This window comes from Mesocricetus auratus, unplaced genomic scaffold (assembly GCF_017639785.1).
Source record: "Mesocricetus auratus isolate SY011 unplaced genomic scaffold, BCM_Maur_2.0 Super-Scaffold_100013, whole genome shotgun sequence".
NCBI classification, from domain to species: domain Eukaryota; kingdom Metazoa; phylum Chordata; class Mammalia; order Rodentia; family Cricetidae; genus Mesocricetus; species Mesocricetus auratus.
Window position 1 is genome coordinate 17759604 of NW_024429196.1, and position 18087 is coordinate 17777690.

At 38.5% G+C, this 18087-nt stretch overlaps 1 protein-coding gene across 1 annotated transcript in view; it reads right to left on the minus strand.

Moving 5' to 3' along the window:
• Window positions 1–18087, minus strand: part of Malrd1 (MAM and LDL receptor class A domain containing 1) — a 637041-nt gene that overhangs the window by 264709 nt on the left and 354245 nt on the right. Inside the window, exon 27 of the mRNA XM_040755448.1 lies at window positions 1478–1723. Within this exon, the coding sequence (XP_040611382.1) occupies window positions 1478–1723 (246 nt within the window). The remainder of the gene's footprint in view (window positions 1–1477; window positions 1724–18087) is intronic.

Consider the following 18087-nt stretch of genomic DNA (forward strand, 5'->3'; position numbering starts at 1 on the left):
ATGTAAATAAAATTCTGGGAGTTTTAATGTATAAGTTAAAAAGAAAGCTATTGCATTTCATTCTTCTTATGAAAGTATCTAAAGCATATCACGTGTGTCAGTATGTCAGATGAGTGTGTATCTTTGAGTTTGTGGCCTAACTCATCAGATCCTTTTAATATGAGTGAAATCTCAATATTGAGATACCATTCTGCTCTTTTGTACTTCTCAGGACTTTATAGTCCTTTTGTTATCCTATTAATGTCTGTGTCTCCTTGAGCATTGCACTTGACACTTGATTGTAAGTACTTACTATAAAAAATAGTCCATGTCTATCACCCTTACAAACATAGTTTTACAGTTATAGTTTTACAATTTCTCAATAATGTTCAATCTCATTACCTACAGGCTTCCTACAGTTCAATCTCACAACCTCTGTTACACATACTGAGCAAACTTCACTGTCTCCACTTAATAAACTATGAGGCTGAGTTTGTGAAAAATCAAGTGATTTGCTAATGATCAGACGAGTATCCAAACTCAGGGTAATCAGTTAAGGATAATTATGTTCCGCTTAGGAAAGTTGTTGAATGAAAGGGAGTACTATCATTTACCTACAGTTATTGAAACGCAAATAATGCAAGATTGTGACTGCCGTTATGGGCTGATTTGCCTCTGCCATCTCCCAGCCACTAAATCAATGACCTACCCTTATCATGATCACTGTTTGGAAATATTACTGTTTACTTATCTGTTGAAAATCGGTAAAGGTGATGTTATTAAAGTGGACACTAGTCAATATCCTGGGATCTAACAAAAAAAGGAACTTTGGAAAGTACTATGCCATATACAAGAGGAGCTGATATGATGATGCAGGGCAAAATATCATCTATAAGTGGGGAACTTGTGAGGCTATTAGAGCCCTGAAGTAGGGGGCACAGAAAACTGGTTTCTTCCTCACAACCCTCAGAAGGAATCCCAGTGCTGCCACCAGCTTCATCTTGAATTTCTGACTTCCAAAACTGAGACAGTTTTAGTGTCCATGGTCTCAGTCACATGTTTTAGGTGTTTTGGTACAGCTGTCCTAGAATATGAACACACGTGAAAAAGTTAAACAGCAGTCTGCTGATGACAATGAGCTGGACTTTAAGAACTTAAAGGACCTTGCTTGGTACTGAACCAAGCCCTCTGAATGTGGTTGACAGTTATTTGGCTGGACTTGTTAAGTGGAGTACTGGCAGTGGGATCAGGTGCATAAAGTGGCTTTTTGGAGCTCATTCCCTGTGGTGTGATACCTTACTCAGGCTGAATGCATGAGGGGAGGGGCCAGGTCCTGTCTCGACTTGTTATACCAGACTTTGTAGACTCCCCAAGGGTGACCTTATCCCTTCTGAGGAGTGGATGCGGAGGGAGGGGAAACTGGGCTAGTATGTAAAATAAAAAAAATTAAAGAAAAAAAGAACATAAACAGAGTAATAACAACAATCTAATAACTTACCATGTTCATTTCCAAGTGTGTGGTCTTTTGGGGGTCGTTGGCTCTTACGAGAGCCAATTCCTGAAACCCAATCTGAGTTTTCAGCTAAGGAGTTCCTCCAGCCACACCAACCTTTCTCAAAAGTGCAGGAACCACCACACTCATTTTCATCAGTATTATCCCCACAGTCATCTGCAAAATTGCATCTCTGCTCTGGACTGAAGCATCTGCCATTCTGACATTCCTCATAGCCGTGCGGGCAAAAACCTGGAATAAAACAAAAATGGATTGATAAATTCTTCCATTTAGTCTAAAGGCCATGAGAGGGGATTACTTATAGTGTACCAGTGGTTACAGTTTGCATAAGAACTTGAGGTATCTGACCAAAAATTAAAGCAATCCTCCTTCCTCAGCACCCTAAGTGCTAGTATTGCCAGCAGGAACCACCATACTTGTCTCTTCTTCATAAGCTCCTAGATTCCTGGAAGACAAGCTCTTAAGATTACTCCTAACTATATTTCTAGAATGAGGAATTCAATGAGTGGAAGGAAGTTGCATGGTGGTTGAGAGTTGGTATGGATAAAAGGAGTTGAGTGATGTTTCATGCATGTACTGAAAGATGATCTAGAATCTCCTGCAGAAACCTCTGTTACAGCCTGAATCTTAAATATCTTCCAACAGCTGGCTTTGGAAACTTAGTCACCAGAAAGTCGCTATAGGAAGGCTGTGGCAACTTGAAGAGTCAGCGTTTAGTGGGAAATCCTTAAGCACTAGAAGTGTGATCTTGAAGGGAACTGCAGGATCCTATCCCTTCTTCTGTCACTCTTCACTTCTTGACCCAGAGGTAAATAGTTATGTACTCCCAGTTATAACTCAGCTCACCCTGGCCATAAAAGCAATGGAGCCAATGAATCATTAACTGTATCTTCCAAAACTCTGAGTCAAAATTAATGCTTTCTCTTTATAATTTGATTATCTCAGATATTTTTATAATGACAAGGAGTATGTTACAATAATTTTTCATATGAGGACACTAATGGTCATGAGAAAAGAAGTAGACGATGGATGGAAAGTGACATAGAATTTACTGGGTTAAAATGCCTGTCCTAAAGGCTGCCAGCCATTTCCTGCTGTCTCTAGTCCTGGAACACCAACATGACGATGCCCAAAGTCAATGTGTTTTAGCATACAGAGTCTTTGAAGATAAAGTTCTGCTTTCTGCATTCTGCTTCCAAAAGAACTTCCTTCCATGGATTAATTTCTGAATTGTTTTCTTGTTTGTTGTAACAAATTAAAGAAATTTATTTGGTACATTTTCTTAGATTGATGGTAAGACAAAAGACTTTTAATATTTAAATTATGGAACTCAACTAAAAACCACAAAGAAAGAGAAAATACTCATATTAATTTTCTCATTAGTCGGTTAAAAAAAATCAAAAGTTACCGATGTCAAATGAATTGAGAATTTTTCAAAAGCAGAGTTGCTCTTTAGACCCAACTCTCATGTCTTCTAAGCTATGTCATGAATTCACTGGCTTAGAAAGGACAAGGCTGCCCATCACAGGACTAGTAGAGCTGATGTTGGAAGAAGCATTGCCTCTGAAGCACTAATAAGAAGCTGAGAAATTAATACATTATTTCATTTTACAAAAGCTGGCACTTGCATTGACTCTGCCTACTCTACCATATTCAGAGAAGAAAAATAAAACCCATTAAGAACTTGAGAGATGATTTTCTCCAAAATAACTGAATCAAACCATTACTGAAATCCTTTGAAGTTAAAGAAGAAAATATAGACATAGAACTCAACAGAAAAAGATTAAATTTTAATGCATCACGCAAATTCAGTTGAGCTAATATTTTGGGATAGTAATACATTTTAAATTTTAAAGAAAGTAACTACATAAACTAGGTACAGTCATATAACTATACAAAACTATGTTAGAACATAATTTCTACATTAATAAAGAAAATATTACTACTCTAATCCATTCATAAGATGATACACAGTAATTCTGTGGAGTTCAAGATCATCCAAAGACCACTTAGACTTTATAAAGAGTTTAATCATCCAAATTTTATTTTAGCTGCAGCTGACCATGGCGCCTTTGATGGGACTGTGGCCCATTTAAAAGGGGAGGAGAACTTTAAAGGCAATAGCCACAATTCATTGCTGCAGACATACACTGCTGTCGGTGTGGGGTAAATCCCAGGGTCTTTTACATTTCTAGAATAAATTAAAGGACATAAAATTACTGGAATTGCATTAAAAATCCTTGGGTTTCTGAGGGCTGGCTGCAGTCCTGTAAGATGGTGCCTTTGTCAAAATGGAGTCCTTAGCAGCTACATGGCTCTGGCTCTGTCTCTGGCTCCTACGAATCAGACTGTTGATTCACTTTCTTGTAGGGATGAAGGTTGATATTGAGCCTATAGGGAGTACAAAGTTAATCTTAACTGTGTTGACTCCCCTTTCTATATATGAAAGTGATCAGTTCATGATACAAGGTCCAAACAACAAGAGACACTTTTCAGTTGATATCTCTCTATCAAAAGAGAGAGAGAGAGATACAGATATAGATGTGTGTTTGTGTGAGAGAGAGCAAGAGAGAGAGAGAGAGAGAGAGAGAGAGAGAGAGAGAGAGAGAGAGAGAGAGAGAGAGAGAGAGAGAGAGAGAGAGATTTGGGAAAGTACATAGGTCAATGTTATATTGAAAAAAAACGGTCCAGACTCTTTACAAAACATGAAATTTCAGATGCCTAAGATATATGCCAAATGATCTATGGTGCTGTAATTTATTCTCTTTAACAAAATAAACTTGCCTGACCATTATGGTGAATGATTAGTTTAACAAATAAACACAATATATACATACAAAGCACATATACAGGAATACATATTTGCAAAAAATCAAAGAAACACATTTTCATGAGTTTAATAATCAAAGTTGTTAGCAACCACTGGATTTCCTCACAGGTTTTCAAATTTTATGTGTTCAGCAGTTAAATGCTCAGGCAGCTCTCATAACCTTTAGGTCAGGGACATATTGTATATGAATTTATGGCTATTTCTAGAGATCAGTTTTATGTCTCTGTGACCAGAAGACCAGTTTTTCCTAGAAAGGTTTACCAATTAAAGCATTCTTAGGAATACTTTCACAGGATCACATAACTATAGTTTAGTAGCCCACTACAATCTGGTTTTGAGAAAAGACAAAAGAAATTATCAACTAATATTATTTACTTGTTCCAAGTTATTTTGTGTGATTATTGTATGCCAAAAGGAAAACAAAGCAAAAACAGTGATGTAGTCATAGATCATTGGTTGCTAACAGCTTTGAAGATTAAACTCATAAAATTGTGCTTCTTTGATTTTTACAAATATATATTTCCGATTATGTGCTTTACATACATTTATATTATGTTTATTCATAAATTAGTCATTCACTATCAGTTCAGAGAAGTTTATTTTAGTAAACAAAATAAATCGCAACATCATAGGTCCTTCTGTATGTATCTTAGCAACTGAAACTTCAAGACTCTGGTCTATTCTGAATGTACCAGTTTGATGGACAGTAAATAATGTAATAATCTAGGACCATGGATTTTTTTCAGTATAATATGAAGGTCGTATTTGACCAAAGCTATATAACTATTTCCATAGTAGTCTCCATTATGGACACCAAAATCTTCAAAATAGACTTTTGGGGGCCAAGGAGAAGAAAGTTGAAAATGAGTCTCAAAGTTACGTGTGTACACCAGAAACTTTAGAAATGACCAAAAAAAGTAGCATTATGATTGCCTTAGTTCTATTGCTGGAATGAAACACTATGACCAAAAAAGGAAGGAGAGGAAAGTGTTTATTTGGGTTTTGCTTCTATAATCACTGTTTATCATGAAAGGAAGTCAGGATCAGAACTTAAACAGGGCAGGAACCTGGAGGCAATAACTGATGCAGAGACTGGTGAAGGCAGTTACTTACATGCTTTCTCCCCATGACCTGCTCAGCCTGATTTCATATAGAGTCCAGTAACACCAACCCAGAGATAATATGACTCGCAATGGGCTGAGAGACCCTTGGGAAAGTGCTCAACATCCTTAACAATCAGGGAAATACAAATCAAAACAACTCTGAGATAACATCTCACTCCTGTCAGAAAAGCTAAAATCAAAAACACTAATGACAATTTATGCTGGAGGGATGTGGAGAAAAGGGAACACTCCTCCACTGCTGGTGGAAGTGCCAACTCGTACACCCACTTTAGAAATCAGTATGGAGATTCCTCAGGAAAATGGGAACCACAAGATCCAACAATTCCACTCTTAAGGATATACCTAAAAGATACACATTTATACAACAAATTCCACTGTGTTCATAACAGCATTATTTGTAATAGCCAGAACCTGGAAGCAACCTAGATGCCTGTCAACTGAAGAGTGGATAGAGAAAATGTGATACATCTACATAATGGTATACAACCTCAGTGGGGAAAAAATGGAATCTTGAAATTTGCAGGCAAATGGATGGCACTGGAAGAAACCATCTTGAGTGAGTTAACCCAGTCACAAAAAGACAAACATGGTATGTACTCACTCATATATGGATTTTAGACATGGAGCAGGGGATTGCCAGCCTAAAATCCCATGGCCAGAGATTCTGAGAAACAGGGAGGACCCTAAGAGAGATATGCAGGATAAGCTGGAGAAGGAGAATGGGATGAGATCTCTTGAGGAGACTGGGAGCATGGTGGGAGAGCGAAGGAAGAGGGAGATGGGAGAAAGAGAGGGGGAGAAGAGGAGGGGAGAGAAGCACATGAGGGAGCAGAAAGATTGAGTCAGGGTAAGAATAGAGGACAGCAGGATAAGAGATACCATAATAGAAGGAGCTATTATAGGTTCCAAGAGAGATATGGCACTAACGAAATTTTCAGAGATCTATAAGAATGACACCAACTGGCATTAAGGCTAACTTAAATGTCCTCCCCTGATAATGAGATTGATGACTACCTTATATGCCATCCTAGAACCCTCATCCAGTGGCTGACAGAAGCAGAGGCAGACACCCACAGGTAAACACTGAACTGAACTCCTGGAACCCAGATGCGATGAGCAGTGATGAACAAATGATTCAAGACCCGGCTGGTGAAACCCACAGAGGCAGCTGACCTACACAAGGGGAAACGCATGGACCCCAGAATGATGCCTGAGAGGCCAGCATGAGACTGACCCAGACCCCCCTGAACCTGGGTTTCAGAGAGGAGGCCTCGACAATCTGTGGGACCTCGGATAGTAGATCAGTGTTTATCCCTGGCACACAAATGTACTTTGCCCAGGATGATATGACAGACTTTGAAAATCCCCCATGCGAAGACCTTACCCTCCCTGGGGAGCTGAGGAGGATGGAGTTGGGTGTTGGGAGAGTTGGGGGGGAAGATGAGGAGGTGAGGGAGAGGGACCTAGGAGTAATATGTGCAAAAAGTTAAATAAAAATTATTTTTAAAAAAGACTGTTGAAGATAAAGAGATTCAGAAATATGCTCAAATCTTTGGCTGAATTTCAGTTTACATACGGATAGGTAAGAATTCACAAGGAAGAAAAGTAACTTCTAAGACAGCAATAAAATTGTAGCTGTAAGTAGAAGTATTTCAAGTATTCACAGAAAGGCAGGCATCTTTGGGCTTCTACCATATAGACTGAAATGTCCTTGACAAATATAAGACATTCAGTGGGAACTTCAGAAAATTAATGACTTGGTAGAAGACAAAGTAACTCTAGAAGAAGTATTTTTCATATTTAGTTGAGCAAACTATAATCCTCAATCCAAAACCACAGTACCTGTAAATAAAATTTTATTGTGACAGATATACCCACTTGACTATATATTAAAATATAGATATTTTTATACAGTAGTGACAGAGTTGAGCAATTGCAACCAGGAATGTAGGCTTGTAATGTAAAACATTAGTAGTTTTTGGTAATTTACAGAATAAAATTTCCTGAAATCTGCTGTGATTGAAGCCTCATGATAAAACTTTAAAATATCCATCAAATGGTAAAATCAGAACAGTAAGCAAGTTAACTGCTATCTAGGATGAAGATGATATATATATATATTTTTTATTTCAGCACTGAGCAGGCCAGTACTCACAGTCCATGAGTAACTACAAATATGTGATCTATATATAGCTAGGAGAAAAATCAGCCATGAGAAGGAAACACAAAAGCGTCAAGGCTCTAGAAGATAGCACAATTGGGAAATGTTCAAAAGGAAAGACATTTCAGACAGGAGAGAAATAAAAAAACATGCTTTTATGGTGACTATAGTTAAAAATAATATAAAATATTCCTCAAAATAGCTAAGATTTAAGTATTCTCACTATGAAAAATCACACATATGTGAATCAAAGCACACACATACTTAATTACTAGTTTAAATCTGCCATTCCACAATATATACACAATTATGACATCAAGTTTTACACAAGTATATACACAACTTTAACAGAAACAAAGCTGAAGGAATAATTTTAAGGATGATCAGAATATGATAGATATGTTGGAGTCATTAGTGAAGACAAAGCAGCTTTTTATAGGTAAGTTCATTGTGCTCATATTCAAATATATAAAAACCAAGTAAATTTAACAAAAGGCTAAATATCATCCACAAAAAATTAATGATATTTGTATATCCTTTCAGTGCAAATTTACCCAAATGCTGAAAACACTACATACTTGAGTCACAGAATATAGGAAAATCAAGTTACTATGTTCTTGGAAGCTTAATCCACACTAGCTAATATTTATACAGAGGTGAAAATTGTTATGTGAGTTATTGAAAGAGTAACATAATGCTTAAACATACCTAGTTATAAACTATATGAGCTACAGTAATGACTGGCATTGTAAGACATATCCTTGAAAGGACAATACTCAACTCTATATGGAAAAACAAAGAACTCAGGATAGGCAAAACAACAATGTACAATAAAGGAACTTCAGGAGACATCACCATCCCTTACTTCAAGCTCTATTATAGAGCTATAGTAATGAAAAAAGCTTGATATAGGGACAAAATCAGACAGGTAGAGCAATGGAATCGAATTGAAGACCCTGATATTAACCAACACACCTTTGAACCCATGATCTTTGACAAAGAAAGTAAAACTATACAATGGAAAAAAGAAAGCATCTTCAACAAATGGTGCTGGCATAACTGGATGCTGGCATGTAGAAGATTGCAGATATATACATAGCTATAGCCACGCACAAAACTTAAGTCCAAATGGATCAAAGATCTCAACAGAAATTTAGCCACACTGAACCTCTTAGAAGAGAAAGTGGGAGGTACCCTTGAACAAATTGGCACAGGAGACCACTTCCTGAACATAACTCCAGTAGCACAGACACTGAGATTGGCAATAAATGGGACCTCCTGAAACTGAGAAGCTTTTGTAAAGCAAAAGACAGTCAACCCGACAAAACCAGAGCCCACAGAATGGGAAAGGTCCTTCACTAATCCCACATAAAATAGAAGGCTGATTTCCAAAATATACAAAGAACTCAAGAAGCTAGTCACCAAAACGCCAAATAATTCAGTTAAAAAATGGGGTACAGAACTAAATAGAGAATTCTCAATAGAGGAATCTAAACTGGATGAAAGACACTTAAGAAATTGCTCAACATCCTTAACCATCAGAGAAAGGCAAATCAAAACAACTCTGAGATATCATCTTACACCCATTAGAATAGCTAAAATCAAAAACTCCAATGACAGTTTATGCAGGAGAGGATGTGGAAATAGGGGACTGCTTCTCCATTGTTGGTGGGAGTGCAAACTTGTACAGCCACTTTGGAAATCAGTTTGGAGGTTCTTCAGGAAATTGGGAATCAATCTACCTCAGTATCCAGCAATTCCACTCTTAGACATATACCCAAATGATGCACATTCATATAACAAGGACATCTGTTCCACTATGTTCATAAAAGCATTATTTGTAATAGCCAGAACCTGGAAACAACTTAGATGCCCCTCAACCAAAGAATGGTTACAGAAAACACGGTACATTCATACAATGGAATTCTACACATCAAGAAAGAGCAACAGAATCTTGAAATTTGCAGGCAAATGGATGGAACTAGAAGAAACCATCCTAAGTGAGGTAACCTAGTCACAAAAAGACAAACATGGTATTTACTCACTCATATATGTACATAGAGCAAAGGATTACCAGCCTACAATCCACACCTCCAGAAAAGCTAGGAAACAAGGAGGATCCTAAGAGAGACATACAAGGTCCCCCAGTGTAGCTGAAAGGAACAAGAGCCACCAAACAAATTGGGAACATGGGGGAAAGGGGCAGGGAGGTAGGATAAATAGGAGGGGAGAAGAGAAGCGGGGAGGAGAACATGAGGGATCAGGAAGATTGAGTTGGGGAGGAATTGAGGAGAACAAAAAAAGAGACACATCAATAGAGGGAGCCACTATAGGTTTAAAGAAAAATCTGGTACTAGGAAAATGTTCAGAGATCCACAAGGATGACCCCAACTAGGAACCTAAGCAATAATGGAGAGGCTACCTTAAATGCCCTTCCCCTAAAATCAGAATGATGATAATTTTAAATGTCACCCTAGAATCTTCATCCAGTAGCTGATAAAAGTAGAATCAGAGATCTATAGCTAATCACTGAACCAAACTCCTGGAATTCAGTTTCAGAGAGGGAGGAGTGACAAACAAAGGGATAGAGACCATGCTGGGAAAACCCACACAAAGAGCTGACCTGAGTAAGTGGGAACTCACTGACCCGAGTCTGACAACTGGGGAACCAACAAAGAGCCAAACTAAGTCCCCTAAACGTAGGTGTCAGCTAGGAGCACTGGGGCCTCTGGCAGTGGAACCAGGATGTATCCCTAGTGCATGAACTGACTTTGGGAGCCCATTTCCCATGGAAGGATACTCACTTAGCCTAGATGTGCAGGGTAGGACCTAAGCACTGCCCTAAATGATCTAATAGATTTTGGTGATCCCTCATGGAAGGTCTCACCCTCCCTGGAGAGTGGATGGGGGATGGGATGGGGGTCTGTGAGGGGCATAGGAGGATGAGAGGGAGAGGGAACTGAGATTGATAAGTAAATATAGTTGTTTCTAATTTAATTAAAATTTATGTTTATAAATAAGACATACCTAGTGGTACAAATATGGCATGAACATCATGGAGTAACCAACCAATTTCTGATTGGGTCTAAGCTTACTCTACAGGATAAAACACATAGACAGCACTATTCCTGGGCCAAGAACTTATGACTACATGGGTCATAGGATATGGGAAAAATATGTACCTGTTATGCTGCTAAACGACATAGTATTAAATTTGCTCCTCATGAAATGCCTATATATCAATGCATCTTTCAAGCTTCATCGTAGCAGCTAATATTTGTAGTCGATGGTGGTTAACAGAGACATAGAATGTTGAGACCTACCTACAATCCCTGCCAAAGTTCTGGAATTATTGTAGAAAAGGGAGTAAGAAGAGTGTAAGAACCAGAAACAGTGTGGATGACTATAAAGAAACATCATATTCTGGACATACCATAGCAGATTTACACACATAAAAGATATAGAACTTTTGTACAAACCTGGGTAATTCAGAACTTCATGTCCCTTGGTACACACATCTCAACCTAGCCGTGGAGATATTGAAAACTAGCTTTGGCAGAGGGAGAGACAGTTTTCTCTAAGAGTTTATATAGCTCTGATTAAGTCAACCCCTTTCCAGTGGAACACTAGGAATCCAAGAATATTTTTGTAACACAAATTGGTCTTGAAGGATTAAAATTAATATACAAATTTAAGTGAGTAAAAAGGAGAGGTGCATCTAGGCACAGTCATGAAAGAAATGACAAATTTAAACAGAACATGTATAAAACTCACAAAGAACTAATAAAATTAGTTAAAAGAAATAGAAGAATCAAAACAAAATACATTTTAAAATATCAATAAGAAACATAAAATTTTACGTTAATTTAACAGAGTACCTCCCAAGAGTAAACACCAGAAACTATAAAAGAATCATTTAAGTTAACAAAAAAGTACTTCCAAATAAATACAGATTAAAAGCCAACTTTATAAATAAAACAATTCAATTATTAGAAACTTAATTTGCCTAAATTAATTCATAGTTTAATATCCCAATAAACTTTCATTAGGTGTTTTGAGGAGTTAGAAAAATGATCCTAGAAATGTATATGGAAATGCAGAGTTCTTAGCTCAGCTCAAAATCTGGAAGATTTATAGTATCTGACATCAGGATATCTGTAAGTCTCTGTGAACATAAAAATAAGTGCGATTTTTGGTTTTGTGCTTGAAATAATACTTTGTGAGTTTGAAAGTACTTTGAGATTTTATAAACATTTAAAAATATCTACATCTGAAAAATATAAAAATTTAAAAGTTAGAAAACTCTGCAAATGTTTATAAATTTCATCCACATTATTAAAAATATTCACAGATCCTATACAATCTTCCTCACTTTCTCTTTTATTGTTGTCTTCCACTCAAGGACCATTATATAGACACCCTGGAGTTAGACAACATAGGTTTACCAGTCGTTGCAGCAAAGCTACCATATTCATGGGATACTATGGAATATTTAAACAGAAAAGTGTTGAAAAGGGGCTTTGATTAAGTTACTTAAAGGAAGGTGCAGACAAAGAGTTTTGCTTGGATTAGTACTATGGAGAAGAATGAACAAGTCTATGATAAGGTATACAAAAATCTTGTCCAACAGGGGCAAACCTAGAAGACACTGAAGTTGTAATGGGTTTGACTTTACTTCCCCCAAGTCAAGATAGGAAGATGTTTCACCATTCATTTGGCCAATAAAAAGTTTTTATTCAGTTTATCCTTAAATTACACCTGCAGGATGTGTGTGTGTGTGTGTGTGTGTGTGTGTGTGTGTGTGTGTGTGTGTGCCATTATTAATTTTAACACCTGAATCTTGTTGTGGTTTGGTTAATGCTGATATCCTGGGACATTGTTCATACTGAATCAAAGAACATGGAAGACACATTCTGCATATCAAGTAGTTTAAAGGTAACAAATAGGTTCCCCAATTGTTTAAGAACAGGTCCTGGATATTAAGGGTCACTTTTCCTTTTTGTACTATGTCATATATATTTGCTTAGATGCATAGGGCAGCATATTCTTCATATAGTGGAGGACAGAAACAAAACCAGTCAGGATTTCTGATTACTTTTTAAAGACCAACTAACCATTGTACCCTGTAAAGAACCATAAGCATATTAAAGGTCTTCATATTTGTGATTTTTAAAATACATTTCATTTACTCTCCTTAAGAAATTGTACATAAGTTAAAAATAATGTATAAATAGAGAAATGATAGATAAACAGATATAGATAGATAATAGATAGAGAAAGCTAGCCTCTATTACTGAAGACACAGCACATTTTGGGTTACAGAACAAAAGAAAGTCAAGCTGACTTGGGCTGGGAGCTTCCTTCCTGCTGTCTAGCATTCACAGGTGTTATGCAGGCTGCTGAGGGAGCAATATCATTAATAGTCTTACCCAACTGTGAACCCTATAAGCTACAAGACTGACCTGTCAGACAATATATTCCCTGTGGCAGGCCTAACACAGGAGTAACAACCTTCTGACAGGATTTAGACAGAGAAACTTCTGTTTACAATGGGCAATAATTAATTCTCAGACTCATAACTGAACAAAGTGATGAGAGTAAATGCCTGTTTAGGTGTTACCTCTCTCCTTCCCCAAACAAGTCATCTATATTTCCCTTCCCAGACTCTGGAATCAGTGCACAAGAGGGGCAAAAGGAACAAAGAAGATGGAGGATGGAAAGAAGTGCCATGAAAAGGTGACTTAAAGTACTGTTCCAATAATTTCACAGCAGCAGTGGCTAACTTACACAAGAACTGTGAAAGACCTGGTCTATCAACATTGTATCAAGAATACAGGAGGAGCCCATTGGGTGCCACCCTTCCCTGAGAACAGTTAATGGTTGCTGGGAGAGGGGCAGTAATGTTCCCCGGTGGTATAGACAATGATAAATTGCTCATGGTCAAATTAATAATCCCTCAATCAGCGCTCATACCTGCAACCATGATCAAATGAATGGACTACAAGGACAGGAAACTGGAAGGAGACTTGATGGGAAAAAGGGGTTCCGTGGGAAGAGGAGGAGGATAAGAATGGAAATGGAAGGATATGCACAAACTAATTTATGAAAGTGGGAAGAATAATTATTAGCATAGAAGATGATACACGAAAAGAAAGTCCATAAAGATGATCTTAATCTCGAGATCATTTTTCAAAAGGAAGAAAAATGTAATTTGTGTTCAACAAAAGAAAAAGAAGAAAGAAAATGTGGTCAATACAAAATGTTATGCGCTTCAAATGAGAAAGGAGCAGTGTGTCCTCCCAACACCCATCCTTGCTTACTTTTGTAATATGGCTGATACTTGAGTTAAGAACCAGTAGTTTTCTGCTGTCTTAGGTTCTCTGGGCATTGTAAATGCCATTAGGTATTCTTTCCATAACGTTTATTCTCTTCATTCTGAGTAACACCCATCTAAATATTCAGAGTACTTCCATAGCCTTGATCAACATGACAAAGGATATGCTAACAGTTAGTGCTCCTAGTCATTTACAAAGATGCTCTCAGGTGTGGAGAGATGGCTCAGCAGTTAAGCACTTCCTCCTCTTGCTGAGGATTTGGGTTTGTCTCCCAGCGTCCATGTGCCACTTCCACAGAATCTGATGCTATTTTCTGGCTTCCAAAGGTACCAGGTACACAAATGGTGCAGATATACATGAAGTTACTCACATTTATACATAATGTCTTAAAAATGTTTTAAAAGAATGATTTGTCTTACCATTTCTAAAGTCTTTTTATGTGTGTACATTTATATCTATGTGTGTGTAAGCTATGCGTGTGGGTTTGTGGAGGTTAGAAGAGGGCATTGGGTCACCTGCAGGTGGAGATACAGGTGGTTGTGACTTGACATGGGTGTTGGAAACCATTCTTGGTCTGCATGGAAGAACAGTGAGGGCTCTGAGCAACTGAGCTATCTCTTCAACCAGCACTCCACATTTTTTAAAGACCTACTTTGGGTACTAAACATTTAACAAGTCTTTTTTTTCTAGGTTTTTTAATTTAAATTAGAAACAATCTTATTTTACATATCAATCCCACTTCCTTCTCCCTGACAGCCTCCTGTGCCCACCAACAACTTCTTATCCCATCACCCAGGGAGGGTAAGGCCTTCTGTAGGGAATCAGCAAAGTCTGTCACATCACTTGGGGCAGGACCTAGGCCCTCCCCTATGTATCTAGACTGAGGAAGTATCCCTCTATGGGGAATGGGTTCCCAAAGTCCATTCCTACACTAGGGATAAATACTATTCTACTATCAGAGACCCCATAGACTGCCCAGGCCTCCTAACTGACACCCACATTCGGGGGCCTGGTTCAGTCCTATGCTGGTTTCCTAGCTGTTAGTCTGGAGACCACAAGCGCTTGTTCAGGTCAGCTGTTTTTGGGGGTTTCCTCAGCCTGATCTTGATCCCTTTGCTCATCACTCCTCCCTCTCTGCAACTGGATCCCAGGAGTTCAGCTCAGTGCCTAGCTGTGGATCTCTGTTTTTGCTTCTGTCAATGACTGGATAGCAGTAAAGATAGTCATCAGTCTCATTATAGAGGAAGGGCATTTAAGGTAGCCTCTCCACTATTGCATAAAGGCTTAGTTGGGGGCCATCCTTGTAGATCTCTGGATATTTTCCTAGTGCCAGTTTTCTCTTTAAACCTAATGCCATTAATCCCAGCACTAGGGAATCAGAGGCAGGCAGATCTCTGTGAGTTCTAGGTCAGGAAGGTCTATAAAGCTAGTTTCAGAACAGCCAAGGCTACACAGAGAAACCCTGTCTTGAAAAAAAAAAGCAAAAGAGCATTTAACAAGTCTTTACATGGCATGATAATAAGAAATATAAGTCTTATTCTATATTGGAAGAAAACTGAACTAGAAATCCAAAGATGCCTGCAAAAATAAATGATTTAACCTGGAGTGAAGTTCTAATGCCTCAACTATAAATAAATTATACACACAGACTTTACAGCTTATTACATTTACAAAAGTAAGTAAAGAAGGGTGGGCTTCTGAAATTCAAATATCCAGAATAACAGGAAGATGCTCCAGATTTTCTTTCCTTTCAAATAACTTAAAAAAATAATAATCTTTCATGAAGTTTCAAGCTACCTGACAGAGGCTTAGTGTATTTAAAGAGAATTGCTTTTGCCATAGATACTGCAAATAGAGCAGCTGCTAGCAGGCAGAGCTTGAGCCTGATTTAAGGATAAAGGCCAGGATAAAAATCATTTCAGCAAAATTGTATCTTGTGATTTTTACAGACCAAAATTCATCGATTTTCCTTTTCATGGTTTTTGCTATCCAACAGTAAATACAATTCTCCCATACTTTTTCTATGACTTTATGACTTTCTGTTTCCTTTTTAAAAACATTTAAACCTTTTATTCCACTGAAATGTACTTTGGGACTCAGAATATAGAAGACAGGGATTTTTAAAGTACAGAACTAAACAGAGAATTCTCAATAGAGGAATCCAAAATGGCCAAGAGACACTTGAGAAAGTGCTCAACATCTTTAGCCATTAGGGAAATGCAAATCAAAACAACTCTGAGATGACATTTCACTGCCATCAGAATGGCTAAAATAAAAAACACTAATGGCAGTTTATGCTGGAGAGGATGTGGAGAAAGGGGTACACTCCTCCACTGCTGGTGGGAATGCCAACTAGTGCAGCCACTTTGGAGATCAGTATGGAGATTCCTCAGAAAAATGAAAATTAGTCTACCACAAGATCCAGCAACTCCACTCTTAGGCATATACCCAAAAGATGTACCCTCATATAATAAGGACATCTGTTCAACTATGTTCATAGCAGCATTATTTGTAATAGCCAGAACCTGGAAATAACCTAGATGCCTCTCCTCTCAATTGAAGACTGGAGAAATCGTGGTACGTTTACACAATGGAGTACTACTCAGTAGAAAAAAATGGAATCTTGAAATTTATAGGCAAATGGATGGCACTGGAAGAAACCATTCTGAGTGAAGTAACCCAGTCACAAAAAGACAAACATGGTATGTACTCACTCATATAGGGATTTTAGACATGGAGCAGGGATTGCCAGCCCACAATCCCACTGCCAGAGGTCCCTAAGAATGATATGCATGGTAACCCGGAGAAGAGTTAGGTGATGTGATCTCCTAATTGGATTGGGGGGGGTGGGGAAGGTAGAAAGAGATGGGAGAAAGAGAGGGAGAAAAGAGGAGGGAGAGGAGGGCATGTGAAAGCAGGAAGGTTGAGCCAGAGTAAAAATAGAGGAGAAAAGGATGGGAGATACCATAAAAGAGGGAGCCATTATAAGTTCGAGGAGAGATCTAGCACTAGTGAGATCTTCACAGATCTACAAGAATGACACCAACTGTCATTAAGGATAACTTAAATGTCCTCCCCTGATAATGAGATTGATGACTACCTTATACACCATCCTAGAACTCTCATCCAGTGGCTGACGGAAGCAGAGGCAGACACCCACAGATAAAAACTGAACTGAACTCCTGGAACCCAGTTGCAAAGAAAAGTGATGACCAAAGGAATCAAGATCAGGCTGGTGAAACCCACAGAGGCAGCTGACCTAAACAAGGGGAACACATGAACCCGAGACTGAAGACTGAGGGGCCAGCATGGGACTGATCCAGACACCATCCCACCTAACCTGGGTGACAGAGAGGAGGCCTTGGCAATCTGTGGAACCTGGAAGAGTGGAGCAGTATTTATCCCTGGCATACAGAAGGACTCTGGGAACCCATACCATGTGGAGGGATGCTCTCTCACCCTGGACACATGGGGAAGAATCTGGGCCCTTCCTGGGATGATGTGACAGACTCTGAGAATCCCTCACTGAGGTCCTTGCCCTCCCTGGGGAGTGGAAGAGGGATGGAGTGGGGGTAAGGGGTTGGGAGGGATAGGGGTGGGGAAGGAGGGGAGGTCGAGGGAACTGAAAGTGACATGCGTAAAAAGTTAAATAAAAATATATTTAAAAAATGAGAAATGGAAAGGACAATGCTAGTAATTGATATCCAAGAGAGGGATGCATAGGCTCACACACACACACACACACACACACACACACACACGAAGACCACATACACTCCCGTATACACTGTATACACTTATGTTAGCATATCTCTTTAAAGCCCTGGATATACAAGTACTGAAAGATTTCTCTAAAACTCAGAACATTAATAGAGATCAGGAAAACATTTTAAATCCATTTTTATACTAATACTACATGCAGCCTTTAAATAAGCGTTTGCTTCAGGAAGTTGAGGGGGTGGGGGTAGAATAGGGGGAAGAGGGAATCATAGGATCGAAGACAGATCAGGCACCAGAGTGACATCAGGTATAACATCAATTGGCAAGCTAAGCAATAGTGGAAGGACCACCTCGAATGCCCATTCCTGATAATGAACTTGATGTCTATAACCATCCGGGAGCCTTCATCCTGTGACTGATGGAAG